The 27,743-nt window shown below is 44.5% G+C and overlaps 2 protein-coding genes across 3 annotated transcripts in view; one reads left to right on the top strand and one right to left on the bottom strand.

Moving 5' to 3' along the window:
* RPL9 (ribosomal protein L9) overlaps positions 1 to 10,684 on the top strand; it is a 10,885-nt gene extending 201 nt beyond the window's left edge. Inside the window, exons 2-8 of one of the 2 annotated variants that reach the window (XM_015418242.1) lie at positions 1,646 to 1,711; positions 1,808 to 1,923; positions 4,417 to 4,512; positions 4,635 to 4,767; positions 5,951 to 6,031; positions 6,960 to 7,079; positions 10,594 to 10,684. In XM_015418242.1, the coding sequence (XP_015273728.1) occupies positions 1,666 to 1,711; positions 1,808 to 1,923; positions 4,417 to 4,512; positions 4,635 to 4,767; positions 5,951 to 6,031; positions 6,960 to 7,066 (579 nt within the window). In that variant the 5' untranslated portion in view covers positions 1,646 to 1,665 and the 3' untranslated portion in view covers positions 7,067 to 7,079; positions 10,594 to 10,684. The remainder of the gene's footprint in view (positions 1 to 1,645; positions 1,712 to 1,807; positions 1,924 to 4,416; positions 4,513 to 4,634; positions 4,768 to 5,950; positions 6,032 to 6,959; positions 7,080 to 10,593) is intronic. The other variant, XM_015418250.1, reaches the window with a different exon arrangement.
* Positions 10,685 to 15,004: 4,320 nt separating this feature from the next.
* The window catches only part of KLB (klotho beta), a 31,909-nt gene continuing 19,170 nt past the window's right edge, over positions 15,005 to 27,743 (bottom strand). Inside the window, 4 exon segments of the mRNA XM_015418142.1 lie at positions 15,005 to 15,405; positions 17,026 to 18,169; positions 22,776 to 23,044; positions 25,966 to 26,476. Of these exon segments, the coding sequence (XP_015273628.1) occupies positions 15,005 to 15,405; positions 17,026 to 18,169; positions 22,776 to 23,044; positions 25,966 to 26,476 (2,325 nt within the window).

Consider the following 27,743-nt stretch of genomic DNA (forward strand, 5'->3'; position numbering starts at 1 on the left):
TATAAGGGCCCCCCCCCCCCCCAAAACCCGGTCTTTAGTGGAGAAAAGACAGCGCGAGCTCCTAACTCTATGGGTGCTCGCGTGGACCAAGTATCCTGCTCTGCCGAACGCGGAGTGCAGTTTGGCCCTAATGCTGGGGTGCTGCTTGTATCACTCTGCCGGGGGAAGGGGAGCTCCTCGGTGCCAGTGACGCTCAGGCCCAGAGTTCACACATTGCAGCACAATGAGGAAGCGGGGGTGCTCTGGGGGTCTCATGGGCTGTAGCATTTAATGAGTAATTGGTGGAGAAAGCGATGTTACGGCTTGAATGCTCTCTCACATGCGGTGCTGATTTTCCATTTGCGGGGTGTTGTTAACGGAGAACTCTAGAGAATGTTTGCGTCCAAGGGCACCTTTTAAGACCAACAGAGTGTTATTCAAGGTGTGAGCTTCCGTGTGCATGCAGACTTCTTCAGGTACCAGATGTGCTTGCACCTCCAGATGTGTTGGATTGGTCTCAAACTGTGTTCTGCTGTTTCAGACCAGCACGGCTGCCCATCAGATACATCTAGAATGTATTTTGTGGTAGGGCTGCTGGGGAGGGGGGGAGGACAGTTGGTTATAAGTTTGTTGCTCATAATTGAGATCTGCCTTCAGAATGCTTTAGCATGCCTCAGTGGAGGAAGTGATTCCTTTTGGTGTCTGCAATACTGATGTGGGTGGGAAATTTTCCAGTGCTGTAATTTTCTATTGAAAATTTCTTCCTTCATGTACATGAGTATGGTTTATTTATCTATACTTCTGAGGGCCGTTGTGCTGGAGCTCCGTCATGTTAGATGAGCTGCATGTGGGATACGAAGTGGGGGCAAACCCCACTTCATGTGCAAATGCTCCCTCTAAGCTGTGGAGTCTTGTGAGCAAAAATTCTACTTTGTGAGCTACTGGCATTAAGGTTGTGAGCGAGCGATTTGGCTACTGCATACGTTTGCTCTGGAGCCCTCCTTCCTGAGCTAAGACAAAAATCTGTGAGCTGGAGGCTAAAAAACTGAGCTGGCTCACACTGACTCAGCTTAGAAGGAACACTGTGTGCATGGTGTATTGGTTTTCTTCTGCTAAAGCTATTTAAGTTTCGCCAACATTGTTTAAAATTTTAAGTTATTTATTTAAATTTTAATCAGAAATTCCAATTCAAGCTTTTCTGGTAACCCACATTCCTGGTCTAGAATGGGTTTTAGCGCGGTTCCTTGCGAGAACTAAATATGGGGTGTGTGTGTCATAGACTGTCTTTGGGAATAGCTAGTGTAGATGGTTGGTGGTAAGGTTCAGGGAAACGGGGAAAAAATTGACAAAATGCATGCAGGATAGAACCGTCAGTGGCTGCTGGCTATGGTGGCTTAATGAAACCTCTGTGCTCATAGCTACGCTTTCGAATGCTAGTCGTTCCTATGGGCTTGAGTGAGTAGTAATAGAGGAAACAGCGTAAATGACAAAATAGAAACTTTACGAGAGGCAGTCTGGTTCAGTCTAATATAAATTTTAATCCAGATCTGTTTGAGTATTATGGCTATACTTTTGGTGTTGAGAAAGATCACCTATAATTAAAGTAAATAAATGATTGTACAGTATGCTTTGATCCATATTGTAATGTGTCTTGTATCTCATTTAGTTTTCCTACTTAGGTTTAAAATGAAGACTATTCTCAGCAATCAGACTGTTGACATCCCTGACAAAGGTATGTATATTCATGTGGGTGTCTTTTAAAAAACTCTTATTATATGTAATTGCCGCATGTTGTATTACGGTTAATTTTTTTCCTTCCTCTCCTCAGTCAACGTCCGTTTGAAGGGCCGGACAGTTATTGTGAAGGGCCCCAGAGGAACCCTGCGACGGGACTTCAACCACATCAACGTAGAACTCTCTCTCTTGGGAAAGAGACACAAGAAGGTGAGCAGTCTGTGGATGCTGAGAAATAGGGGTGTAGCCAGGAGATTTTGGTTGGTGGTGCCTTGGGAAGTCCGGCAGGGAGAGAGAGGGAGTGAGAGGCCCTGGGAGATCCCACCTTCTGGCCAGCAAGGCCGGCTCTTGGGGCATGGCTCTTAATTTAGGGGGTGTGTTCTGAGTTAGTGTGAGCTAGCTGTTAGAGTTCTAAGCTGAGTTAGTGTGAGCTAGCTAGTTAGTGTTCTAAGCTGAGTTAGTGTGAGCTAGCTCACAGTTCTTTAGCCTCCAGCTCGCACATTTTTGTCTCAGCTCAGGAAGGATGGGGCTCCAGAGCAAACTAATTTATGCAGCAGCCAAATCGTTCACTCACAACTTTAATGCCAGTAGCTCACAAAGTAGAATTTTTGCTCACAGGACTCCACAGCTCAGAGGGAGCATTGTGGCCCCATCCTGCCCCACCGTAGCTACGGTCCTGTTGAGAACATCGTTGAATGTTGTTTTTTGCCGAGGTGGAACACCATGGCTTTGTGACAGATTTGGGGGTTTCTTTATCATGTTTGCATTTAAACCACTGTTTCCCATGGTTCTCTGGCTGGAACTATGCCCTTTTTTACAGCTTGAATTTAAGAGTCCAAGACATCATCACGTATCTACCTGCAGCCCGCCTCCAGCTGCTGCTTCTTGCAGTGCAGTAAACTTGCACCTGGTACTTGACTTGGGGGAAAGATGGTTTGGGAGAGTGGGGCAGGCAGGGGAAGGTGTGAGGAGGACCCACTGCCTTTTGTCTGCTACAGGTCATCCCCCTCCCATACCACTTTGCAGCTGTTCAACAGAAATCTGGAACCAGGTGACCTGAAGGGGCCACCTTCTCTCATACAAGCTTGCCAGCCAAACAGAAACCGTCAGCATAGGTTTAGCTTATGTCCACCCCCACCCCCACCCCACCCCCGGTTGTCTGAGGTGTGGTAGGTGAACCCTAAGGACAGGGCCTTCTCTGTTGGGGTGCCAGGGCTTTGTGGTAGGCCTGCGGTTTTTGACTCACATTTGACTTCTTTAAAACGTACCATAAGTTGAACTGAGGATGATATGCAGTACTTTTGTAGTGTTTTACTGTTAATGTGGGCGTCTTCAGCCTTTCTAGACCTGTGATCTGACTTCAGCCTAAAAGATAGAACAGTCTTTTAATGTTCTGTTTCAGGGCTCTTTTTGTAGCAGGAACTCCTTTGCATATTAGGTGACACACTCCTAATGTAGCCAATCCTCCAAGAGCTTACAGTAGCCCCTGTAAGAAGAGCTCTTTAAGCTCTTGGAGGATTGGCTATATTAGGGGTGTGTCGCCTAATATGCAAAGGAGTTCCTGCTACAAAAAGAGCCCTGGCACTGTAATTGTTTAATCTTTTCCTTTCACTAACAAGGCTACTTCTTCTCTCCAAATGATGGGTCTGGCATTCTAGGCTCAACCCGCCACTGCTCAGATTGCATGAGTTGATCTTACTGAATGAACTCTAAATTGAGTTAAATGATCTTCCCCCTGCCCACAGTAGGGCTAGAGACCTCAGTGGTTATCCAAAGAATCACTCCTGGTTCGTGCATTCCTGGGGATAATGTAACATCTGAGCAGAATGTACATGGATATTGCTGCCACGCTACTGGTAATTCCGGTCCCTTTGTCCAAGTCTGACATTAGAAACCACAACATTCAAAAATCAGTGGGGGACCATTTTAACCTTCCAGGACATTCAGTTGCTGACCTAAGAGCAGCAGTAATCTTGCAAAGGAATTTCAAAGGGAGATTGGAAAGGGAAACTGCCGAATTGCAACTGATAAGTTCACAACAATCCATCTTCTTGGACTGAATTGAGACCTAGGTTTCCTGTCTCATTGCCAATGCTGACTTCTCCACATTTACTACCCCTCTGCATATCACACCTAAACCAATCACGCCTGTTGTTGTAATTCACTTGCTATTGTCAACAGATGGACTCACATTGACTCGTGAAAGCTCATACCCTGCCACAAATTTTGTTAGTCTTTAAGGTGCTCCTGGACTCTTGCTCTTTTTTAATAATTCCGGTGATTGCAGCAGCGTGAGAATTATCAGTACAACTGCTGATGGCAAACCATTGCCTGTACTCTTATACTTCACATGTTCTAGTTAACATGTTAAGTTATCCTGAGAAATCCTTATAATTCACATGTTAAGTTATCCTGAGAAATGTCAGGATGCTGCTTGTGTGGAGAAGGTAACGTCTTGGGTGAACCAAGCCTTACTTGGCAGTGGATCTTTTTAGCCCAGAACATACATACTGTGTGAATTCATTACATAAAATTGCCTTTTTTACAACTTAGTAAATGAATAACTTGATTTGCTCTCTGCCCATTAATTAGAAATTCAGTGATCTAGTGACCCTTTTAATTCTTGTAATATTTGAAGGGAAAACTTGCTGTATATTCACGCTGGATTTATATTTGATGTCTATCAATGTTTTAATTTCACAGCTGCGCGTTGACAAATGGTGGGGTAACAGAAAGGAGTTGGCCACAGTTCGTACAATTTGCAGTCATGTGCAAAACATGATCAAAGGTGTCACACTGGTGAGTATTAAATGTGGAACAGAGCTCTAATGGAATGAAACCCCAATGGGCTTGACTGCTGAATTATCTTAAATCTGCCATGCTTTCTGTAAGGTTATTTTTATTACCTTTTGCTTTTCCAGGGCTTTCGTTACAAGATGAGGTCTGTGTATGCTCACTTCCCCATCAATGTGGTTATGCAGGAGAATGGATCACTTGTGGAGATCCGTAACTTTCTTGGGGAGAAGTATATCCGTCGGGTGCGCATGAGGCCAGGTGAGGAGCTGTTCGGCATGGCGGTTTTATTTGCTAAGATTGAAATAAGGGGGAACTGTTGGGGGCATTTTCTGAGCTTCCGGCAATTTTAAAGTATCTCGAAAGGGCACAACAGTGTTTGCTTCAAATGAATCCTCGAACGTTCTTTTAAAATGATGCTGTTGAAATGAAGTGTTTGTACAATGTACGCCGTATATGAAAACCCTGAAAAGATCATTTGCAGAGTCTGGTTTTATTTTTAAGGGGAGGTGGGAATAGCTCAAAAGTTCAAGGGAATCTAAAATGATTACAGAAATGGAGAACTTATAAGTGCTTCCTGATTAGTTACAGCTCCTGTAAATTTCAGCAAGATTGATATTTCCGAGCTCTTGTTAAATCTCAGTTATTAAAGACCAGCCATAAATAGGAGGGTCTTGAAATTGCACTCTTCTTGTAGACGTCAGTAAGTCTCTTAAGGAGAGCAAAGCAGCCGTAGAGAATGTCTTTTTCCACATCGCTGTTAATGGGGAATGGAAAGATCCAGCTGCAGCTTAGAAGTAGGGTGTGTTCGAAAGGCTACATGAAGCTATTGTTGAAGCTGGATCATTATAGTAGGTTGGTTTGCAACTCTTGTTGGACAACTAACTGCAGTGTTCTTTCTGAACTACAGCTGTTGAACGTGGTGTTGGATAGAATGGTTGCACCCGGTTGTCTAGGTAGCATTAGTGGAAAGGTCCCCAAGCCACTGGCCCCTCCTATAATCTCCATTAAAAAAAAAAATAGATCAGACCTATTGGAGAGCCCCCCAAAAAATCACAGCGAGTGCATGATTAGGAAATCCCCACCAGCATCCTTGTGTAACAGAGCAGCACTGCTAAGCTCTAGGGGTCGATGATGAGTGACTTTGTGCAGTGCCCTGAATCTCCAGTAGTTTAGTTTATGGCATCATCGCCCTGACTGCCGCAGTGCAGCGTGAGGTGAACAAAACACTGAGCAGTGTAATGCAGGAATGGGTTATCTTTTCTGATTTTTCATGCTTTTTGGGGGAGTCCTTGTTAAATACAGTTAATTAGCATTTCTCCCGTCCCTACTGATTTGCCTTCCAGGCCTCTTTCATCTTATCAGACTCTTTCACCCTTAGGGCATGCTGGATCAACAGGTTTATCCTCACACTAACGGGCCAGTTTCTTATTTTTTTTCATAGGTGTCAGTTGTGCAGTATCTCAAGCACAGAAGGATGAGCTGATTCTTGAAGGAAATGACATTGAATTGGTATCTAACTCTGGTAGGTCTGTTACGTATTACATTCCAGAAGTAATGGTTATGTTACGGAGTAAACAGGCATAGAGATGTGAAGGCCTGGAAAAAAATCGGAAAAATCAGGGAAAAAACCAGTTTTTTTCCTGAAGCCTTTTTTGTTCTTTTCCGAAAAATTGAAAAAATAAAATTGAAAAAAATTGACTGTGGAACGTTTTATTTTAACATGATCTAATTTCTGTGCACTGAGGACAAGCAAGTCCTAGGTTACAAACTGAACTCTCCAATGCAAGAACAAGATGCATTTCTTCCTTTAGGTGGTGCTATTGTCAGAAGAAAATAAAAAGGTTTCAGTTTTGTTTTTGCATGTGGGTGGGTATTCTGTTTGTAATAATTGTTTGGATACACTATATTTTTAATATGCTAGTTGTGATAATTTCATGCCAAGTAAAAATGTCCATAGTCATGTTTTATGTTCCTAAAGTAACAGAATGACTTTCAATCTAGAAAAGACAAAATAAATGCTAATGTAGCATTTTTTCAATTTTTCCGAAAATTTCCTTTTCCCCCCGAAAAAACTGGGGGGGAAACGGGTTTTTTCCAAGCTTCAAAATTTCCGGAAATTTTACATCTCTACACAGGCATAACAATTTCTTTTGGTTCAGGACCATCCAAAGCATGCAGCTATCTAAATTCCAAGGCTCTGTATTGTGCTTGCCCGATTACACACCGTAAGCAGTTATTCTCCATTACGTTCTGCTATAATTTCTCTAGCTACATAATAAACCTAGGTGCCAGCAGTGGGATTCATCTTTCCTGCAAAGTTTCTCAAAGTTTGATTTTTGAACTGCAAGTATCTGTCTTGGTCTTGTTAAATTGTTTTTGTAGGTTAAATGAGAGAAGATGTTATTGTTCTGTTTGCTTAAATTCACCAACCTATCTCGATTTCTTTATAGCTGCCCTAATACAGCAAGCCACTACAGTAAAAAACAAAGATATCAGAAAATTCTTGGATGGTATCTACGTGTCTGAGAAGGGGACGGTACAACAGGCCGATGAATAAACATCTTCAGTAGGTTGGTGCTCTTTTTACACAAATGTCTATCATAATGTATGAAGGGCTAAGTTTTACTTTATATATGTGAGACATGTTCTTCTAGAGAAGTCTTTATGGTAACAACAATAAGGACGGAACTGATCGTTTAACACAGTGTATATAGTAACAATCTGTTCAACTCTTGCCTCTAGTTATTTACATTAGTTATAGTCCACCTTTCTCACTGGGATTCAAGGTCTTCATTTTGGTCACTTTGGGTGCGTTTTTTTTTTAGAAAGATGAGGAATAAACTTCCTGACAGGAACGGCATCAAAGCGTTACGTGTTATTACTGACTTGCACCGTAAGGCTAGCTTGAAGTGAATATAACACAGAACACTTTCCATTGTTGGGTCAGAAATCTTTTCACAGGAGGACCTGAGTTTTGCATTCTGTGGGAATAGTGGCCATTTACCAAGTGGTAGCTCAGCTACAGCTTGCATGTTTCAGCCAGTATTTCTTTGTGTATGGCCAGGCAGTGAGAAGGATTTTGCTAGACTTGCCCCTGATATAAGTCAAGGAAAGGACTTTGATTCTTTTCACTGTTTGTCAGGATTGTATAGATCTAAATGATGGCATAGATGTGTGTTTATAAGTGACTGTTACAGCCTACTGATTGTTCCTCCACTTCAAGTAGCCCCCTCTGGCATCTGCTAGAGCAAGAGTCTGCAACCAGTGGTGCTCTAGAGCCAAATGCAGCTCAGTATGATGAAACCAAATAGGGCTGTTAAAAAAGAAAGTGCACTCTTCAAGCTCTTCAGATAAGGGCTGGTGGGATGCTACAATAACCAGTATGTGAACGGAACAGCAGGCAAAATGTCTGTGGGAATAAAGGGATTCTTAGAGGTAAATTAAATTAAATTATCGTATGGCATTGTGTGCAGAATAGCCAGGAGATCCGAAGATTGTCTGGCGGCCGCAAGTTCTATCACTTAGCGTTATGCTAGTGGTGAGCTAGACTTGGTTTTTTTAGGGTTGTCGGCATTAAACGGCATTCCAAGTGAAAACCATGCACAGATTTATTCCAGTGCACCAAAACAGTCATGCAAGGTTATATTTATTATTTATTGTGGGGCCTTGTGTGTGCCACTTCCCAATAAAGGACTCACAACATACAGTGCTTGGGGTGCAGAAACTTTACAGATTATTAATCGACATGTCAATTTTCGTTAATGTTAACTTGTATAATTTCCCTTATCCAGATGGCTTTATGCAGTTTTCACTTATGCAACTAGACAAATGGCTCTTTGCTGATATCTTGCTCTGGATTTTGATGTAGTTTGCCTGCTTAATGATAAAAGGTTGCTTGTCCTCCTGTACTAGAGCATGTGGTTTTTCTGTTGTAGCTCCCGGTCTGTGCACTAGGTTCCCTGAAAAGGGGAAGGGCACTGTTTCTAGACATTTTTAAGAGGTGTCACGAGGCTGTTTTATCCACTATGACTTTTTATGGGGTGGTTAATCGGGGTAAGGTGAAATATAAATATTTTAATAAATAAAATAAGCAACCACTTGGTAAGTGGTCGTCATCTATATTAACAGATCAACTTAGTCTTGCATCAGCTTAGAGTCTCATTTTTCTGGCTGTTGCAGACTTGTGCTGTTGTTCCTCCGGAGTTTGTATTCAATCAGCTTGAAACGTATGCACATGTTTTTATATGAGGAAACGTAACTTGATCCAGCAGCTCGCTGGCCAGGCATTTCCCACAGCCCCTTCCAAACGTGATGTTAGATGCTGTCCTTTCCCAGGTTCCTAACAAGGTACCTCTTCAAATCCCAAGGCTAAGATTTTCTGCCAGACCAACAGAGTTGTCCGTTCTCTGGGTTACAAATGTCAAGCAAGGAAGTGCCTCAACTCCAGCTGCTGCTTTTTGGAATTAAAGGTAAAGGTTCCCTTGCTCGAAAGCCAGTCAAATTCTACTCTAGGGATGCGGTGCTCATCTCCGTTTCAAACCTGAAAAGCCAGCGCTGTCCGAAGACGTTTCCGTGGTCATGTGGCCGGCATGACTAAACACCAAGGTGCACGGAACGCTGTTACCTTCCCACTGAAGTGGTACCTATTTATCTATGTGCAATTTCTTGCTTTCGAACTGCTAGGTTGGCAGGAGTCTTTTGGAATTAGATGGTGATAAAAACACTTCTGTAGCCTGGCATCGGAGTTGCTGTAGCCCAGGTAGTCCTCGGTGGGCCTTATGGCCAGCGAGCGTTTGGGTGATAGTGTTGTTAACATTTATGTAGTGCCACCAATGTACTTAGTGCTGTACAGGAGAACATGGTCAAAAAGTAGCTTCCTGCCATACATTCCAGCTATGATTTGGAGCAGCAGTTTCCTGTATATGTGCCGCTATTAAAATGCCCTCTTTCTGTAGTGGAAATGGGAAGGTCACCTTCAGGCCACCTTAATCTAGAAGTCTGATTTCTAGTTCTAACCAGAAAAGTCTAGCACTTCAGTCTTTTGGCAGAAGCACAATGGATTCTGGGATTTAGTCACCTCACATACAAGTATGGACAGGATGGTGCCCCCCCCCCTCCCGGTTTTATTGCTGTACATTTTGGGGTGTGCTCTTTCCCCAGGCCTTTCTTGATTCCCACAGTTGTTCAGATCCCCCATTAGTATCAGGTGCTATATGTGGTTGAGGTGGATTTTTTTGAAATTGTGTGGACACCTGAAATACTGAGGGTCTTGGGTGTTAAATACTGCAAGCTGATATTGCCAGTATTAAGAACAGTTGTTGCCCCACTTCTTCTGCCTAACAGGGACACCTTATGTTACGCTTTTCATTCAGTGATTGAAACTGATTGTAACTGAAGTCAGTAGTGCAAATCAGGATCTAGCCTCAAGAATGAGTTTGTCTAATTCCTCTCCAGAACAGTTTTCTTCCTTCCTTCCGTGTGCTGAATGTCGCTGATGCAAGCCATTGCTGTTCGTAAAGTAAAGCAAAACCATTACCTGAAATAGGTTTGCAAACTGGTTACTGGGGGGGGTTGGGGACCTGGTTTGTGTTAAGCATGGTCTTCATTACTGCATCTGTGTCATAAGAACACAGGAAGGATGGAAATAATTCCTCTAGACAGCAGGAAAAGAAAATACTGTGTTCCAGAGTTGGCAACTGATTTATAAACTGTGGCTTGCAGGGAGCCACAGTTAGCTCTCCACCGTGCTAGTATGAATAGTCAGGACTCAGGACAGTTGCTAGGCATGCAAAAAGCACATACTTGTTTGGCTTTTGTGTTGTATAGTTTGTAGCTTTCACCTTGTCTTTCTTCAAAGCACCGTATTACGCTTCTAATAATCAGGCTGAAAAATTGATTAGGAGTTTAGTGAGTCAAAATCTGACATTGTCTGAACTTGCATCTGTCTCGAAGTCATGATGGTGAAGCTTAGTATATTGCTTAGATACATGTCATGATGGTGAAGCTTAGTATATTGCTTAGATACATGTCCTTAGCACTTAAAATTTTAGATTTTTAATAATATAACCTTTTTTATAATTTTAGATTTTGAAGCAGCCACTGAAGACCCGGCACCTCCAGTCCAGATTCAGCGTCTACTGTCTAAGATGAACAATAAAACAAATATCTTTATTAACCCGTATTTGTGATTTAATAAGAATAAGCAGTACTGAGTACTTTAAAACATTCAGTGGTTTAATGTTTTGTTTAAGTTGTTTGATAAATACCTGATACTACTGATTCTGGAGAGGTAACCCCATAAAACAGGACATAATTAACACTTTACCAACAACCATTTTAACGTTGTGCTTCCAAGGCTTACTTTTTTCTTAAACGTTTTGGAGGATCTCTAAGCAACTTTTTGGTACAATAATATAGCCGATACCCATTTGCAACCTGTTTGAAAACTAGATGTTGTCTTACACTGGTATAACATTGCATAAGAGTGCTCAAATTGAATTAGTTCTTAAGCAGACAAGGAGAGTAGTGAACAGCTGATAACTGGAACATTTTTGGCCTGAAGAACCAGTAGATAAATGTGCCATGGCATCTTACCTGCTCTGTAATGCAGTCACTGCAAGATGAATTGAGCTACCATCAAGCCACCAGAGTCAACATTAACAAGGGACTTCTGCCAAACACAGAGAGATGTGCATCCCTCTAGTGTGCCTGGATCCAGTTCGGCTGGAAAATTTTCTCCCAAGGAATGTGTTCAATGTCCTTTCTCCCACCCACCACCCACCCCAATTTATTTTTGTGAGGTCCCTTGGGAACCAATTTTGCCTGGAAAAGAAGATCAACTATAAATACATAGTATGATAATGTTGGAGTTGTGATACACTGGGGAAGAGAGAAGCTTGGTGGGTTTTGAAGGTACTTCCCTCCCCCCCAAAGAGAAAACAAAAATTCTTAATCAATGTGGTGTTAGTTGAGAAGGGCCTTTTTCGTTTCCAGAGGTGAGCTCTGGAAAAACTGGTTCTGCAGGTTTTCCCCCCATGTTGAGTTTGAAGTATATAATAGCCAGCTGTGGAGTACATTGTCTGGCTAGTTTCTGTGATGGCACCAACAAGGTGGAGGATGAGTTGTTGATAACGGACGCCTGTTAATTTAAGGAAAGTAGCCCAAATGAATGTGATCATGGGACGGAGAGCAAGACTGGCAACTGAACCAACCTTCAGTGTCGTGTTGTGCCTGCCCTGCAAACTGCTAAACTGGATTTACATAGCAGGTGAACAAATCTGTATATTATGGCTGCTTGGACCCAAAGGCCAGGTTTGATAAATGGCTAAGGTTCTAATACTGCTGAAGTTTTGTAAGTTTCAAAGGTAGGATGCAAGGAAAAAACAGGGCTCTGAGGCAATGGACTACTAAAAGTCCTCTGCAACATGCTGTTTGGCTTCTGTACTTCAGTCAGATCTACTTCTGATTTATCTTAGTACCCCTAAGGGGTAGGACTTGAACTAAATTCTACAATTTGCAGTATTTTTATCAGATAATTGTATTTGTAACGGTAGTTAACCTCAGACCGTGCTCTCCCATCTTCCTTTGATGTAGAGCATAACAAGTTATTTGGGTTTTGGGGAAACCTTGAGAATCATTTGCTTGATGTTTGTGTGCATAAAGGTAAAGGTTCCCTTGCTCGAAAGCCAGTCGAATCCGACTCTAGGGTTGTGGTGCTCATCTCCGTTTCAAAGCCGAAGAGCCAGCGCTGTCCGAAGAAGTTTCCGTGGTCATGTGGCTGGCATGACTAAACACCAAGGCGCACGGAACCCTGTTACCTTCCCACTGAAGTGGTACCTATTTATCTACTTGCAATTTCTTGCTTTCGAACTGCTAGGTTGGCAGGAGCTGGAACTAGAGACGGGAGTTCACTCCGTCATGCAGCACCTGGGTCTCGAACAGCTGAACTACCGACCTTCCACAGCCTGAAGTTCAGCGTCTTAACCACTTGAGCCACCGTGCATACATGAATAATAAATGTACTGTCCGGCACAACAAAAATAGGCACTTGTTCTTTTTCAGCCACCACGTTGTTTTCTTTTGGAGCTGTATTTTCTCATTGGATTGCGGTAACTTCCTACTTATGTATGGTTTTGAGGGAGGGGGCTGTACCATTTGGTAGCTGGTATGGCCATGTAAGGAATGGCGATCTTCATGCATGCGCAAAACACCCCGTCCAGAAAAGCATGCCCTGAAAAGAGGACTTACCTTTAAAGTTTAAAGAGCAAACTGGCTTCCCTGAGGTCCCGGACTCCTCTAAAACCTTAAACTAAGGACCTTTTCTTTTCTTTTTTAAACAAACGCCGGGGCAAAGCTTCACCCAAGCGCATATCGCCAGCCTAAAAAAAAAAAAGTGGGTGAAAATTGGAAGCCTCGGGCTTCCGAAATGAAGTGGCTCTACAACGGTGGAGAGCAATCAGATGGGGTGGTGGTGGTGGTAAAGCGATTACAACCGTTGCACTCAGGATACGAACACTTGGGGACCTAGTAGCAGAATACAACAGTTTAAAGCTCTTTACAAGGGTTAGGGACAGAAGGCAGATGTTCGCCGTGTGAACGCCGGTAAGTACACCGATTTCAACCGGCACTTATACCATTGTAAATGCCCCGTCTGAACGCACCCAAAGAGTCTCAGAGTGGCTTACAAACTCCTTTCCCTTCCCCTCCCCACAATTCACACCCTGTGAGGTAGGTGGGGCTGAGAGAGGTCTTTCAAGAACTCTTGAGAGAACAGCTCTGAAAGAACTTGTAACTGACCCAAGCTCACACCATCAGCTGCATGTGGAGCAGTGGGGAATCAAAGAGACACTTGTTTTTAATAACAAAACTGACACATTTTGGCAGCTTCTGAAAAATACATCTTTAATGGGCAAAATGGATATTAAAGGGGGGGAAACAGGTTCAAATAAGGACTGCCCCACACTGCACTGAACTTTCAATGTAGATAATGTCTTGCTTCCAACATAACACAAACCTCTGGTTTATTTTACTGAAGTTAAGTTTATGAAACCAGGATACCCCTTGCGTTCAATTCTAGTTTGTTTTGGCAAATCTTTTGCTGCTGCTCTGTTCCAGTGCACCAAATATATTCAAGGAGTTCAGACAATCCATAATTAAACTCTGGTTTCACAAGCCACTGGGTCGTGTTTTGCACACCTTAAATAAATACCAATATTCACCTGTCACAAAATTTTAACCAATTATGTCTGTGACAGGCCTGAAGCTATATATTGATTGGGTTCTGGATCTCTAGAAGTGCTCCCCAACTTTTAAAGCTGTTAACTAGTAGTCTTCAGCACTTGTGTGAGAAATCCAGATATTTTAACAGCACAGACAGAACCATATTTTACAAGCTCTCCGCTATGAGTCTCCTGATTAATTCTTTTGGCAGGTAGTTGAGGTACAGTATGGACTTTGGGACAGAAGTTGAGGTGACCGTATCTCTGCTTCAAATGCATACTGTACTCCTGGGCCTCAAATTTAGGCAAAATTCAAATTATGTCTCGTTATGTCTGGGGCCTCAAAAGCTGGAGGTAGTCCTGGCTTCTCTTCACTTGTGAGGGGGGCCTGCCTTTCATTCCTGATGATAAGGGATAACATTCTCAGCTGGGTCATAAATACCGATTAAATTTCCAATTTTCTAGGGACAAATTGGCAGTTGAGGATTTGCGTATGTGTAATACTCAGGCTTTTGCCAATTAGGTTCAGACCTTTGGCACATTTGAAACATTCAGTCTGGAATTTAACGTCAGTGGTGGTGGGGGGAACTGTCTAGTGTTAGTCCTCCAAAAACACAACAATGACAAGCACAGCTTTCTAACCTCAGAAAACATGAAATTCTGTAAAAGTGCACAAATTCTTCACAGCTTAATGTCCTTTCCAAGTCAAAAAAGTAGCTAAACCGTTAGGCCAAGTTGCAAAAGGACACCACTTCTTAAATTATAATTTAAAAATAAATTAACTGTACTGGAACCGGATGCCTTTTTCTTCAGCATACACCTGACTGAAGGGTCACTTGTATCTTGAGGTACCCTGACATGACAGCCATTCAATTCGCATCGGTTGGGTTCATTTACATGATCACAGAGTTAATCCAGGGCTGAAGAACATTAGATGCAAAGAAAGAAGGCCCTGTATCAATTGAACAGCTTTCTGTTCCGTTTTCATCTTCTGCCATATGGCACAGTAGAATGACCATTGTCCCAAACCTGGCAAGGGGAATTCTAAGAGTGATGATGGTGAAGAGGGGTATGTAGCGAAAACACTCTGGGATTCCCTGCTTGTGTAAACAATAAACTAAGAATTCAAGCTAACGTTCTGAAAGAACCGTCATGGATTTTCTGATGGCACGAGGCTCTTCTGTGAGAACCTTGGTATATGTAACCGGAGTGACTTGGAGTGTTTCCATTTAACTGTCCCATCCCTGTTGATGTACATGCAGTAAAAAAGGGTAGCTTTATATCTGGTTGAGAATATTCTTGGGCCTAGTTTTAACAGGGAGACAGACGGATTGGAAATTTTTTGACCAATACAATTTTCTCCTTTTTCCTTTGTGGAAAAGGATAATACTTATAAGCAATACGAACATAGAGGAAAGGCAACACCCAAAGAATATTAGCGGCGTTTTCAGTGTTAGGAATGGACAGAGAGCGCAAGATTTTTTTTCTGCTGGCGGATCGCATGTGTTCTCTGGAGGCTCCGGGGGGAAGCCGCTGTTGCTGATCACGTGGTTGTAGAACTGGACGGCAGACTTGGCTTTGGAGTCCGATGTGAAGAATCCGAATCGGGGTTTGGCTTTTTCGTCGGTCAGTTTAAATGCAAAATAGCCTCTGATCTTGACTTTGTCACTGTGGTGAGCTGGAAGGAACCATAAGGAAGTGGATATTACTTGCCATCAGGGGTCATTTTGTAGAAAAAGAGGTGCAGGAGCTCATTAGCATAACTCATTAGCATAACTTATTTGCATACGCCACACCCCTGACATCACCAGAAGTGTGTCGGCAACACCCATCGCTCAGGCTCCACTGGACTGTTTTGGATTGCTAGCTATTGGGGGGGGGGAACGTGCAGATCTGTCCTCGCAGAGGAGGGAGAGCTTGTACCTGAATAAAACTTGGTCTTAAAGGTGCCATTGGACTGTTTTGGACCAGGGGACGGGGGGGGGGCTCTGCAGCTTACCTGGTTGCTTCTTGCTCTGACTGCTGGGAGCAGGGGGTGGGGCTTGTTGCATGTGCCTGCCCCCTGGGCTCTTTACTGCTGGAGCTCCGCTCCTGTGCGCTCCTGCAGGAAATGACTCCCCTGCTTGCCATTACTTGATGTCAACTGAAATTTCTTATTTCACAGTACTTTTGATGTAGTCATCAGAATGCCAAAATGGGCCAAGGAAAACCCCAGTTTTCCAGTCAGTCATGAAGCTCACTGGGAAACTGTAGGACAGTCCCTTTCTCTCAGTCTAATTTGTGCATTAGAGAACTGGCATGGTGTGATGGTTAGATCAGACTAGAACCAGGTTCAAAGCCATATTCTGTCATGGCACCGTGCTTGCTGGGTGACCTTGGACCAGTCATTCTCAGCCTCACCCACTTCACAGAGTTGTTGTGAGGATAAACTGAAGGAGGGGACAGCAATATGTGCTGCCCTGAGCTCCTTGGGGGAAGGATGAGATTCAATGTGAGAGAAAACCCTTGAAAGAGGATAGCTTAACCTCATTGATGTCATATACATAATATATCTTGGTTATATATGATTAAAGTAGGTACTTCCTATCAGGGTCCTTTTTTTGTAGAAAAAGCCCATCAGGAACTCATTAGCATGATAGGCCACACCCAACAGCAGTGACTCATTAGCATATTAGGCCACAACCCCGTGCCTTCCCTTGGCTCCCCCCTTGAAGGGAAGGCTGTTTAAACTGCTTGCCCGGGCGCCCCTTCCCTCTCTAGCCACGCACGCAGAGGTTTCAGCTGTAGCAGGTGTGGTCAACTCTGAAGCCAGCCAGAACTCCGTTCCTGTGTGTTCCTGCCCAAAAATAGCCCTGCTTTCTATGTAGATGAGAATCGATACGCTAACAGGGTAAATATTTAACCACCACCACCACCACATGTGGTGGTCTCATTCACAAGACATATTCACCAAGCTTACAGTACACCCCAAAGCAATGTTTTGAAGTCACTGCACTTAGAAAGATGTAGCTGTGTTTAGTATGGCACTGTTGACTGCCGAGGTGAAATGGTTATTGGATGATGTCTCTCACAGGGCTCAAGGGCTTTTGGTGCCCGAGGCCAGCCTCCCCCTCTCCCTGCGGGTTCAGTTGCAGACGCGGACCACTTTTCTGGCTGAATGAGAATAAGAATATGGAATTTCCTTTCCCCCCCTCCCCTCTAACGGAGAAGGGTTGCCTCTGCCTCCCCAGCAAAGCCCTGCAATGAGGGTCAGCAAACGCGCAGCCAGAGCAACTGCCCTCTTTTACGTTTCACTTACCTTTTAAGGCTTCTTGTATGTATTTTTCGATGTAGTATTTTCGGACTTCGTCATTATTTAAAGAATGGTCATCTATACCACTGGCTGTCACGTAGATGTCGATGTTTCCATAGCGCTTCTTAATCCAGTGTAGAATTTTGCGTAGCCCCTCTGGCACTACTGCTGAGCGAGACGGGGAATTCAGGTAGGTCAGGTCTTGCAGAAATGCCACATCCCGATCAAATTCGTACCGACTTCCGTTTTTCACCTCGTGGATCACAAACCTCGTAGTGAAGTGGTTCAGTGCGTAAAAATCAGCTGCACCTTTTACAAGTTTCCTCTCCTCTCCCGTGAAATGCGGCAAAGCAGAGCGAGAGAGGCCTTTGCTGTTCTTAGACGCAAGGTATTCTCTCATCGCAGCAGGGTAGTCGCCTGTCTTAAAAATTGGATCTGAAAACCAAGCGATTTCAAACTGAAGGAATCTCTCGGCAGCTTTCCAATGCGTGTCAACAAAGGGATTGGCGGGCTCTGCCCAATCAGAATGCAGAGACAGAGACACCTGACCTCTCTGGAAGGATCTATATTCTTTATCGTAGACATGCCAAGCCAAGGCATGCGCTATCAGTAAATTGTGTGCTGCCTGATAAGTATCATTGCTGCTGTTGTTATAAATATCACTGAGTCGATTGGGCTCGTTTATCGTGATCCAGAATTTGACCAAGTCCCCAAGCTTCTGGAAACACACCTCTGCATAGTTTCTAAAAGCCTGAACAGTAGACTGGTTTAACCACCCCCCATTCAGAAGTAGAGGCTCAGGAAGGCCCAAAGAGCGGTGGGTTGGATAATATAAGGTGACCATGGGGCTAATTTGGGCCTTGATCATCTCACTAACCACACATCGATAATATCGAAGGACTTGCTTGTTTATGGATGACAACTTGCCACTGGGTAGAAGCAGCGACCAGTTGAGTGCAAATCTATAATGGGTGATTTTTGTTTTTGACAACAGCTCCAGTTGTTTTTTAATGCTGACAAAATCGGTACACTGAGCAGGACGGGTTTTCAGTCGGACTCCTTTCACCTGGTGGAAAAGCCCATCACCAGTAACATTCCAGAGGTACAGGTTGGGGTCATGGAACTGGGGAGACGAGGCGACAGATTCAGCCTGTAAATATAAATGAGATGATGTGAGATTTTTTTTAAAAGGGGAGAGTTTAATGCAGGCATGAGAGAGAATGGAGCTCAAACATTTACCTTAATGGCAGCAAGAGATTATGAGGCACTCTCGCCCAGAAAGTAAATGCATTGCCCCAGGTGCTGATATTTTTGTGCCGGCATATAGCTTTGCGCTGCTCCATGCTCTCTAACAAATATGGTCTATCGGCTTAATGACTGCATTGTTTTCTTTACATAGGTTTTAATTTGTTTTTCAGATAAATCCACCTGTTTCTCAGTTAAATTACCCAGTGCTGATCTAACAAGGTTTTCTGCCAAAGCTTATAAATAAAATACTGTACATCTCCCATCTATCTGCTGCTACAGATTGATATGTCGTTATTAGTATGATATGTACAAGCGAAGGTTTGCTACTCCCCCCAGTGACTAGCGAAGGCTGAGTTGAATTAATTTCTCAGCTATTAAAAGTGCTTGCGGATATTTCCTGATGCATTCACCTTATCTTTCTTCTGGCCTTGCAGACTACTGCTAGCATTGAATATGGAAACAAAGGTTTTAAAGGAGGCAGTGGCTTAGGTTGTGTTCAGACTGGCAGTTTGGCCCGATATAGGCACATTTTACAAACAGATTAAATGGGCCCAATCACACAGCCACATCTGTCAGGCGTTCCCCAGGTGTACTCACCCAATTAGAGGATGACTTAGAGCCGGGTTAAAAAGCCACCACCTCCGAAGTGGTGTTTTGGTTTCCCCGCGCATTCATTGCACATGGCTGGATGTCTGAACACGGGGGAGCGCGCGCAGAACGGATTTGGCAGTCTAAACCTGCAGATCCGTTCTGCCGCTAGGGAGGCATTTTTTAAAATTAAAAATTGTCTATATGCACATGTGCGCACATGGATTTTGGAATTTTTTTTTTGCAGTTCGCTCCATGGTTGAGGCGCCACAATAATGTGGATGCTTTACCACGGGATGTCTCTGTGGGTAACCCGCATCAGGGTGTGCTGTGTGGCTGATATATCCCACTACACTTTAACCCGGTTCAATTGGAGGCGGCACCATATCGCGCCAAGCTGCCAGTGTGATCACAGCCTTTGATTCAAAGGGCCTTTTGCAGCAGAAGGGGAGTCACTGGTTTCTGCCCATTCCCTACCTGCAGTTACAACTCTCTATGCCACATGCTGTTCTGAGAGGGGAGGATCACCCAATGTATGGGACTGGGTTATTTTGGTGAGATATTGTGCTGCCACAGAGGAAAAAAGGGATGGGAAAGCCCCCTTGTGTCCATAAAGCGCTGTGCACAGCAGGGCCAGTTCTAGATTTGGGGGGGGGGGCTTGGGCAGAGAGTGCCTAGGGCCCCTTCCTCTCCTCCACCTACCACCAGACCCCCCTTCTCATGCCTCCCTTCTGTTGTATGCACATTTTATGAACCACTTTGTACTCTGCCACTGCCTAACAGGTTTAACTTAGTAGGTGCTCTTAACGCTTCCATGATGCATATGTTAAGTGCCTTTGATGGTTCTAATCACAGTGACTGAAATCAATCATGAACATATATTCAGATATTCACTTTGGTTCATTGTTTAAAAGCATCCTGGGTAAAATGACTAAATGCTGACAGGCAATCATACTACAGTGACCTTGCTTGTTCTGGCCAGCTACAACTGCACATGTTTCTGATGTCAGTTCGCCTAGCTAGAATAAAGAACAGTAAGCACTCTGTAACCATATCAGTTATATAGATACAACATGCAACTTCATAGCTTCCGAAAGAAAAGTGTATTGTTCTGTTAGGAAAAGAAGAACTCTGCCTGGGAACAACCCCCACCCCCCCAGGTCTTAACCCAATGGGAAATAGGTGATGAAATTTGACAGTGCTTGATGGAACCAAAAATTCTGTTTTATTTCTAGCTTGTCATAGGGGGTATAAAACCCTCCCATTGTAACCTTAGGGAGAGCTGTGGGGTCCAAAATCTTATTGGATCTGCACCTCCCTCCTTTCTTGATCTATAAAGTACAAGATCTGATTCTCCTTTACAAGACTGCCGTGTGCTTTCTCAAATTGGGCTGGGGGAGCACAACCTTTGACGGAGTTTCTGTCTTACACTTCCCACCTACTGACCCATATGCCTGTGCATCCTTCTCCCACCCACTCATTGAGCCCTTTCAGTACCCGCACTCACAGATGCCTGTAAGCATCCACATGCCCATTCCCTGACAATGCTGGACAGTGTGCTATGGCTGGGAACATGGATGTCACAGTACTTTTAAGGAAGTGAGTGGGGAAAGGGTGTGTGGGTGGGCAGCAGGGTTGGTACATAGTCATTGGTCATGGGCCCTGCCAGAAGCCCTGGGAACCGGCATTTGCCCCACCTCAGGGGTATGCTCCACCCCGGTGCATGGTGCTCTCAAGTCAGACCTTAGCCCCCTCTTGAAGCCAGAAGCTTGACTCTCTTAGTTGAAAAATCTATTAATTACTTGGTTAGCAAGTGCCTTATGCTGCAAGTGGTGGGTGGTCCTGACCCAAAACAGTGTAATATATTAGTTTTCCAGTTTGATCATTCCACAATTAATCCTCGGATTTATGAGCCTCAGGATTTCAGATCACAATGGGATAGCCATCAAATATACTTTTACTCGTACTAATAATTAATAATTATAATTATCGTATGGCAATGTGTCCTAAGATCAGAGCTATTTTTGGGCAGGAACGCACAGGAACGGAGTTCCGGCTGGCTCCCAAGTTGGCCACACCCAGCAGGAGCTCATTAGCATAACAGGCCACACCCAACAGCAGAAACCCATTAGGATTGGCTACAATAGGGGTGTGTGGCCTAACATGCAAAGGAGTCCCTGCTACAAAAAAAGCCCTGGGTTTTGACAACAAACAAGGTAAACAGAATAACAAGCAAAGGGTGGGTGTGGCTGGATGACCACACTTCTGGTAACATGGGGGTGCGGCTTAATATGCTAATGAGTTTCTGCTGCTGAGTGTGGCCTATTATGCTAATGAGTTCCTGCTGGACTTTTTCTACAAAAAAGCCCTGCCTAAAATAATCTGGAAGCCAGAAGTTCTAGCTCTCTTAGCATTATGCTCCACTAGGTGGCGAGCTAGACTTGTTTTTTGAGGTAAGAGACATTTCAGAGGTGGTTTGCCATTGCCTGCCTCTGCATCACGCCCAAGGTATTCCTTGGAAGTCACCCATCCAAATACTAGCTAGGACTGACCCTAGTTAATGTCTGAGACCTGGTGAGATTAGGCCAGCCGGGGCTATCCAGGTCAGGGTTTTGCCCATATTACTTTCACAGATGCTCAAATCACTTTTTTCATCCTATGTCTGAACAGGGAGAGTTCAGGCTACAAACCCAGAGATTAATCAAATTAAATCCATTAGAAAGTCTGTGCGGTGGTTAGGCTAGGACTCAGGGGAAACCTGGTTCAAATCCACACAAAGCCATGAAACGTGCTGGCAGGCACTGAGCCGGTTGTTTTTCTTTGTCTTAGCTTCCTACCCAGTCTGACCAGGCTCCAATTTGCCATGACATGCAGGCACTTTGGGCTTTTCTGAAATAAGTTTCCTGCCAGAATTCTAGACCCCAGTTAATCCAGTTTAGAACTCTGGCTTTGGTAGGGGGTGGGCGGGAAACAAACTCCAGTTTGGATTCCGGTATCACAGCAAACTGGAGCTTGATCGAACTGAGAAGCCTTGAACTGAGCCTAGAGAGGAGGTGGGAAGAGCAAGAAGAACAAACGCTATTTGTACACAGTGCTCACTGTTATGTACCCAGGGAGACTGCGCATGCGGTCAGGCTCGCACGTGGCCATGCGGACTGGTTTAGCTTCGCATCCGAAGACAATAGAAGCGGAGGATCGTAGAGTTAGCCAATCGGGCAGCCCGGATCCGAAAAAGAACCAAAGGGGGGAGTTGTTTGTAAATAAACCTATCATGGGTGTGGGTGTGTGTGCTGGGTGTGGTTAAGAACCGGAATATGTGGGCTGGAATATGTGGGCCATGGGTCCCGCTAGTTATCTCAAGTTCTCCTATGCATTAATAAAGTATGAGCTGAAATCACTATGCCATGCCTCAGTCTCAGTACTTCAGAGGTCATTTCGGGGGGGATACGGGGGATCGCAGTTTCCCCGGGTGAGGTACGGGGGGCGGCGCACATGATGAAGCCCCGCCCCCTGCTTCCGGCCCTCATTCAGCCAGGAGGAGGCAGGAGAAGAGAGAGGGTAAGTTGCTTCCTCCCTGCCTCTCCCCACCCCTGCCTGCCTGGGGCCAGGGAGGGCCTTCGCGGGGCTTCCTTGCACTCCCGCCAGCCTTGCAGGTCCACCGCCGGGCCCCTCATGGGGCTCCGCAGTGGAGCCGGGAGGCCGGGCGCAGCTGGGACCGTTGGGGGCGGGGTGTGTGGCCTTATGACACACTTCCGGTGATGTCAGGGGATGTGGCCTTATGACACACTTCCGGTGATGTCAGGGGGTGTGGCATATGCTAATGAGTTATGCTAATGAGTTCCCCTAGCTCTTTTTCTATGAAACGACCCCTGCAGTACTTTATACTCACAAACCTCTGAACACAGCCTGAAGATGCTTACCTTAATAACAGACTCTGTCATACCCCAAAAGAAATCACAGGGAAATTGGCGGTGTAAAGCTGAGGTTGACTCCTTCACAGGAAAGCCGTTTTCCCGAATGATCTGCTTGTAATACAATGCAGACGACTTCGGAATCCGCTGTTTTTCTTTACTGCTGAAATCAACATAAAACAGTCCTCGTCTGATGCTGTAAGCATGTTGCCATTCAAATCCATCCAAGAGGGACCAAGCCGTGTAACCAAATACGTCAATATTATCATACTTAATAGCTGCAGAAGGGAAATCAATACGAAAGTCCATATTAGAAAAATACAGAATATGGTTTGTATCACATGTATACGGAGTAAGACATTTTCAGATCATTTTCAGATCAGGGGGCACTCTCCTATATATCTATGTCCTGATTTCTGTTTTGAGAAGGCCTTGCATAGAGAGGTTCTGTCACCCGGGGAAGTGAGTGGTCACCAAGAACAGGAGCTTCTTATTGAGCAAAATGGAGTCTGTTCCCTAAAAAGGCCAAGCTTTCTCTCTATTAAGCTTCAGGGCAGTGGTACAAATTACCATGGTTCTGGAAAAACCAGTGCAATGTCACTCTTTCCCACCGCAAACACATGATTCACGGAAGCAATAGATGCACACCCAAGTACCTCTTAACACCTGTGTGTACTAATTTGGAAATATGGTTGAGCCAAGTTTCCCAAATGCATACCCATACTTTTTAAAAGATACGGGTACGTGCACACATTTATTCCACGTTGGAATCTGGTCTGCATGTCTGATCAATAAAGTCTTGGAGGATGGTGGGATCCATCTTGCACTGACAGAAGAATCATACAGATTGGTCAACGTTAGTCTTTTCCACATTAATGTTGTGATTGACACATCAATGTGATCTCTGTGCCATCTTATGTCCACGTTATGAAATCCACAGGCCTCATCTCAGATCTCCAACCTGTCTTTCTGCCATGTGTGACTTGTGGGTTCTCCTTAGTTGCTACACTTGAGGTGCCTGGTTTGGAGTAGAACCATGCTGCAAGATGAGAAGTGGCTTCAAACTCATCCCCCCCCCCAGTGCCATATTCCCAAGCTGAATGGTTCTTGGGGGGGCGGGTGCTATTTGCACCAGTGGAGAAAGTTATTTGTACCCTGAAGTACATGTTGGTTTCTCCAGTGGGGCAAACCCGAGTCCATTTCAAATTTGGAAAACAGTTCAAACACCTTCTCCCTGTGTGTCATGATCCTTATCCAAACTGGAACCATGCATGCAGGAACTGAACCACCACCTAAGAGAATACGGGCAAAGCCCTAACCTGGATAGCCCAGGCTAGCTCAACATCATCAGATCTTGGAAGCTACACAGGGTCAGTGACCTCCAAGGAATACCAGGGTCATGACGCAGAGACAGGCAATGGCAAACCACCTCTGAAATGTCTCTTGCCTTAAAAAAAAAACAAGTCTAGCTCACCACCTAGTGGTGCATAATGCTAAAAGAGCTAGGACTTAAGGCTGCCAGACAATCTTAGGATCTCCTGGCTATACTACACACACTGTGGTGTTGTTATTATTGTTATCCTTACATTCTCAAGAAGATATGGCAGTTTATTACGTGTCTAAGCCCCCTAAGGTAAGTTCTTCAAAATATTATGGGCAGGTGAAGAATTGCTTTTCATAATGGGGCTCTTTACACATTAGAAAGTCCTTGTGTTTGCTGAGCAACAACACAAGGATTTTGAAGCAATGTTCAGCATGAATTTTGTGCCTACCAGGCTCATGGATGCTCTTTTCTCCATGTGACTGGGGTGCACAGGAAGAAGGGCCTGCAACCTTCCCCTCCATGCTGATTTCTCCTATATAAACTGCCCTGTGGAGCCACTATTGGCTCCTTTCGAGAAATAATATTACTTATGTGGTTATGTGTACATTTTGGAATGCAGTCAACAGTAGCTCCATGGGGTGGTTCCCTCCCACACCAGTTCTGCAACCTGAAATGATCTGTACTATTTGGAATTTGAAGGAAATCCACATCTTCCCTGAGATATATGTGGATTTCCCGACTCAGCCAAATAGCAACACCCCAGGCTGTTGCGGGTCAGGAAAATGGCATGAGAGGGAAGGCTGAAACCCCTTCTCCATGTGTACTATGGTCCCAAACAGGGCTCTTTTTGTAGAAAAAGTCCAGCAGGAACTCATTAGCATAATAGGCCACACCCAACAGCAGGAACTCATTAGCATATCAGGCCACACCCCTGATAGCACAGCTCATTGGCATATTAGGCCACACTCCCATGTTACCAGAAGTGTGCTCATCCAGCCACACCCACCTTTTGCTTCTTATTCTGTTTACCTTGTTTGCTGTCAAAACCCAGGGCTTTTTTGTAGCAGGAACTCCTTTGCATGTTAGGCCACACACCCCTAATGTAGCCAATCCTAATGAGTTTCTGATGTTGGGTGTGGCCTGTTATGCTAATGAGTTCCTACTGGGCGTGGCCAACTTGGGAGCCAGCCAGAACTCCATTCCTGTGCGTTCCTGCCCAAAAATAGCCCCCAAACTTAAATCAGGCACCATGTGTGCATGAAGTGAGGAGAACCTGCATCTCACAGCTGAGTGTTACTCAGGTTGGGGCCCCCAGACCCAGGCCTGTAGCTACAGTGGGACATTTCAGGGCCTGGCCCCCTGACTTCCTGCCAAGCCCCCCCCCCCCCTCCATCCAGCCCCCAGCCCCCTGGCTCTCTGGGCTGCCCAGAGAACTACCAACTGTCTGGGCCACACAGAGGACGCCCCACCGCCTCCCCTTCCCCAAGCGTGGCTTACTTCCCCGCATAGGCAGACAGAGTGCGAATGCCGCAAAAGTGAGTTTTTAATCTTTAAAAAAAAATATTTTGTGACATAAGTGCCCCCTGACTTATTTAATGGTCCCCTGAATGATAAAATCCTGGCTACGGGCCTGCCCAGACCCCACCTTCATAGCCAGCAGTGTGTGAATACTCTTCTGTGTGGTGCAACTGGTTTACTGCAGCATAATTTGTGCAATGGCCTTTAAGGTACACAAACAAACATGCAGGTTGCAGGAAAGGCATAGCTCTTGATTTTTTTTCTGTACACACAAAACATACCCCTCTTCCTGTCTGGTTTGAATACTATCTTTTGAATATATACAGTGTTTTTTAATATAAGAAGTGTTTTACAAACCTTGTAAGACTTTACTAATAAAACCCTTCATTATGTAGATGACTGTGGTGTCTTCTGTCTGGACATCGCTTTTGGTGAACCACCCGTTTTCTGCAATAAAGATTCGAGGATTGTGATATTCCAGCTTAATCCAGTTGAGTACTTCCCTTAGGTTGAGTGAGAAGTTTTGTCCCATTTTAGGTAGCAAGCTCCGTGGTATAAAATTATTAGGGCCAAAGGAAAAAGCAAAGAAATCAGCCGTTCCTTTTATCTGATTTTTCTCTGCCTCGGTAAACTTGGGCAAAATGTTAACGAGTTCACTTTTCAGCTCTTCGGGGTAATCTCCATCCCCATGGATTGGATTGGCAAACCACCCTAATACTGTCTGCATGGACTGCTGACACTTTGTCATGTCTGAAGTGTCCTTGGAGCGGTTCGGTTCAATCCAGTGGGATCCCAGTGTTATCGACAAGAATCCTTTCTGTTGTGGCCGGAAATGCTGGTCGTAGTGATGCCAGATTCTTGCATGGGCCTAAAAGAGGGAGATATAATTAAGTGCCATCAAGGCGCAACTGATTCATTATGACCCTTCATGGGTTTTCAATGGTGGTTTGCCATTGCCTTCCTCTGAATAGGAACCCTGGTCTTCTTGGTGGTCTCCCATCCAAATACTAACCATATCTGACTGCTTAAGTTTCCAAGTTCTAACAAAAGTCTGGGCTATATGTATACAAAAGCAGAAATGCTCTTTGGCTAAACATTTTAGCTTTTGGAGTTGAAAATAACACATAACCTGCAGTGGAAGAAGACTAGAGCCAAAGCCGAGCCGAAGGAACAACAAGCGAATCTCACCACTGGGTGCCGGTAGACAGCCCCCGCCCCTGACCATGTGTGTGCCCATAGATAGGGATAATGAAATATGTAAGCTGCTCAGAGACCCCTTGGGGGGGTTTCAAGCGGGGTATAAGCTGAATGTAATAATAATAATGATAATGATAATGATAATGATAATGATAATAATAAATGCAACGAACATGAAATTGAGCAAACTTCAGAGGACGGCGGAAGGCAGGAAGGCCTGGCGTGATCTGGTCCATGGGGTGGCGAAGAGTCGGACTCGACTGTGTGACTGAACAACAAGAAGATGTTTTTAACTACTTACTTATAGTTGGATCCAAACAGCTTTTTTACTGGTGAAAAAGGGTGGAAGGTGCCCTCCTCTGAACACCAAAAAAACCCTATGCTGGGGATCTCAGGCTCTGCATGGACATAAGCCATGTGTAGTGACTGTAATAAGCAGGGAATGAACCAGAAACTGAATGAAAAAGCTGGATACCACCAGGATCCAGCCTTTAATGTGGAAGTTGTGATGGGAGCCCACGGTGGACAGTGTCCATGCTTTTGGTGTATGTGGTGATTTAATTATTCTCATAAGTCAAAGCATTTTAAACAAATGTTTACATCTGAATCCCTCCCTCATAGGAAAAACAAGGATACATAGGAACAAATTAAATAAGTGACTTTTTTTTACTGCCAAAATCTACTTCCTGAAGCACTCAGTTTCTCATTGCCGTACCTGTTAAGAGCATGCAAGCTCCTTATGTGTCTGGGCTGGCAACTTTAAATACTGGTCCACTATTCTCTTCCAGAAAAGCAAACTAGGTATTATATTACCACAGACCAGTTTCTCTCTGACCTGCTGATTTTGAGGTAGCAAGCAACTCTCCATACAGATAGAATTTCCATATACCATTGCACAGGGGCCTTGAACCATTGCATGGCAGACATAAATGCAACAG

Source organism: Gekko japonicus, unplaced genomic scaffold, assembly GCF_001447785.1.
Source record: "Gekko japonicus isolate JY-2015 unplaced genomic scaffold, Gekko_japonicus_V1.1 scaffold55, whole genome shotgun sequence".
Taxonomy (NCBI): Eukaryota; Metazoa; Chordata; class Lepidosauria; order Squamata; family Gekkonidae; genus Gekko; species Gekko japonicus.